General features: G+C 35.2%; 1 protein-coding gene across 1 annotated transcript in view; it reads left to right on the top strand.

Annotated features, from left to right (window-relative positions):
* Positions 1 to 3,283, top strand: part of LOC111710087 (uncharacterized) — a 4,198-nt gene extending 915 nt beyond the window's left edge. Inside the window, exons 3-6 of the mRNA XM_023484111.1 lie at positions 7 to 104; positions 480 to 579; positions 1,772 to 1,876; positions 2,825 to 3,283. Coding sequence (XP_023339879.1) covers positions 7 to 104; positions 480 to 579; positions 1,772 to 1,876; positions 2,825 to 3,283 — 762 coding nt within the window. The remainder of the gene's footprint in view (positions 1 to 6; positions 105 to 479; positions 580 to 1,771; positions 1,877 to 2,824) is intronic.
* The last annotated feature ends 37 nt before the right edge of the window (positions 3,284 to 3,320 follow it).

Genomic DNA, 3,320 nt, shown 5'->3' with positions numbered 1-3,320 from the left:
TCCAAGAGCTATGTATCCTCCCCTCCCCAGAATTATGTGGCCTCCCCTCCCCCTCCGCCCTACACAGGATATCATCATATAGTTACCACAGATTCATTATCCAGGTATATCAATTCAGGGAATTTTTAAAAAAAATTCGTCGTGCTCTACGTTAGTTGGACTGTAAGCGTATGTTTAAGTCACCCTCCAGGCAAAGATGACAATGCTCGATTTACAACGGTACCCAGCTTTGTCTGGTCATTTTTTTTCATTTGTGGTTCCTATGAAAAAGTGACACATTTCTGACCTATAAGAAAGTAGAAACAATGTTGAGAAAATCAAACAATTAGCATTTTTTTAATTTAAAAAAACGACGTATTGTATTCCACATTTTAGATCAGATTAAGGTTTCAATGGTTCTGTTGTAAATCTAAGTTGAGCGGGTTTAGTTTCCAGGAAGAGCTGGGTTCCCAAGCTAGTTAAATATGATTAATTTCCAGATCATCCTCCCGTGTATCAACTGCAACTACTGGACTGGATAATCAGATAAATCAGCTCTCAATGCAACTAGACAGAGGAGTTTCCATATCACAGATACAGGTACTTTTATTTTTTAAATCTATATTTCGTTTAAAATGCTCACATACATTAATTACAATCATGCTGATACAAACTTTATCAAGTGATTTTATAATCGAAAAGCATATAAGGCACATACAAAGCACTTCACTTAATTAAACCAAATTATACCAAATTAAACATTCACACACATTTGTGTATTTGACAAGCAATAAAAAAAGGATTTTAAGGTACTCAGAAAAGGAAATGTTGATAATTTACTCTTTATAAAAGGGAGAAAAAATTAAGGAAATGAAAAACAATATAAAACAACAAGGGTTTTAGGGCGCTTCCCGCCCATAATCTATTTTAATTGTGAACACGTTCTCTTTGAATACATTGTTAAACAAAAACTAACAAAAAAATTTCCGGGTTTTATATAAAAAAATCGTGATTTTCAAAATCGAATTTAGTTTGAGCCTAGAGGCAAATTTTTTAAATTTCGATCATCCTTAAACCGTCCCTGTGGTTATGTGAGGTCCTACACAAAATTTGGGCCCGTTTGGTTCAGCCGTTTTGACGTTAATTGAATACAAACAAATAGACAGACGAGCAAAGTGTATATATAGATATAAACTCGATACTTATCACAACTGAGTAATATGACCTCGAGACTAGCAAACAGGTTCTGATAAGCATCGTTTTGAAGTTCTCTTGAAAACATTCAAGATTGTGAGGTTTTAAAGGTGCTCCAAAAGGTTTAAACCCGTTGCAAAATGGTATCTTCTATAGTTGGCTTTTTTACGTATTATGCATTTTTTTTTCTCTGAACGAAGATATAAACCAAAACAATTGGCAGAGGAATATTTAGCATAGGAACAAAAACAAACTTACCGAAACATACAACCTTGAAATGAGATATGCAATAAGCATCGCAGTTTCTTAAGGAGATTCTTGAATGTCAAATGAACCCAAATGTTTAAAAAGCGGCCTAAAAACGAAGTTCAAACCGGTATAGAGAATCACAGTGCTAAGAATTCGGAACAAAATCTGGATCCGTAAAATTATGGGGATCCAGAGTCGGATACCAAAACAAATCCGACATTTTTCTGTTGTAAAAGAAATTGAAAAAGCAAGAAACAACAGTTCTTACTTTAAAATTAAGAGTTCTCTTCTTAATAATTGATACCTCCCACATCACTCAAATATCTTAACAATCCCTTTTTCTATTCAGGGAGATGAGGTGTATCCTAAGATGATGAGATCCGGTTCTAGTTTATCCGGATCCGGGGGTAAACTAGAGGAAATATATCCTAAAATATTGGTCCAGAGATCCAAGGTAAACTAGAGGAAATATCTCCTAAAATATTGGTTCAGAGATCCAAGGTAAACTAGAGGAAATATATCCTAAAATACTGGTCCAGAGATCCATGGTTAACTAGAGGAAATATATCCTAAAATATTGGTCCAAAGATCCAAGGTAAACTAGAGGAAATATATCTTAAAATATTGGTCCAGAGATCCAAGGTAAACTAGAGGAAATATATCCTAAAATATTGGTCCAGAGATCCAAGGTAAACAAGAGGAAATATATCCTAAAATATTGGTCCAAAGATCCAATGTAAACTAAGGGAAATATATCCTAAAATATTGGTCCAGAGATCCATATTCCATAGCGCATCCATGTATAGAGTGGCATTTCTGATTCACAATGGTACCCTTTAAACCCTTCATTTTTACAAAAATGAGAAAGATATTGTCGTTTTCTATCTAGAAAAGTTTAAAAATCTAAGTATTTCCATCTTTTATATCTGTTGCTTTAGTCCGAAAGTCACTTTTAAAGAAATCCCAATTGAAAAAAATATATATTTTTAGCTAGATAAACTTGGATATCTCATTTATTTTTTATCTGACAGAGGTTAAGATCCAATGTAAACTAAGGGAAATATATCCTAAAATATTGGTCCAGAGATCCATATTCCATAGCGCATCCATGTATAGAGTGGCATTTCTGATTCACAATGGTACCCTTTAAACCCTTCATTTTTACAAAAATGAGAAAGATATTGTCGTTTTCTATCTAGAAACGTTTAAAAATCTAAGTATTTCCATCTTTTATATCTGTTGCTTTAGTCCGAAAGTCACTTTTAAAGAAATCCCAATTGAAAAAAATATATATTTTTAGCTAGATAAACTTGGATATCTCATTTATTTTTTATCTGACAGAGGTTAAGAGGAAATGACTTGAAATTTTGTCTACATTTTCTTTCATTACATTTCTTATCAGGATTATCCTACTATACTGTTCCAGCGATCCTCTCCTATATCTGGACATCAAATCTATCCTCAGCTGATCAAACAAAGATCAAACTCACAGATATCATCGCAACAACTGGCACAGCAGCTGTCACAACAGCTGTCATCACAACAACTTTCCCAACAACTATCATCGCACCAGCTGTCCCAGCTGTCAACTCAAGTCTCTGCACAGATGAACCATCAGCTTAACTCAGCTGTGGTAACAGCTTCCCTGGATGATATTTATCCTAAGCTCCAGGTTGGGGCTGGAGGACGTCTGGTCCAGGTTCTATCCCAGGACCAAGTTGAGGAGGTCTATCCTAAGGTCCAGGTTGGGGCCGGAGGACGTCTGGTTCAAGTCTTCTCTGACCAAGGAGACGATATTTATCCTAAATTAGTGAAATCTGGAGGTCAAACCCCCTCAGGAACAAAAACAATTAGAAAATAGATACAAAAAGGAAATGGAAGGGGAGGGGGGGGGGGAA

The sequence above is a fragment of the Eurytemora carolleeae genome, unplaced genomic scaffold (assembly GCF_000591075.1).
Source record: "Eurytemora carolleeae unplaced genomic scaffold, Eaff_2.0 scaffold676, whole genome shotgun sequence".
Taxonomy (NCBI): domain Eukaryota; kingdom Metazoa; phylum Arthropoda; class Copepoda; order Calanoida; family Temoridae; genus Eurytemora; species Eurytemora carolleeae.
The sequence above is the reverse complement of the archived record's forward strand: the minus strand, read 5'-3'. Positions and strand labels throughout refer to the sequence as shown.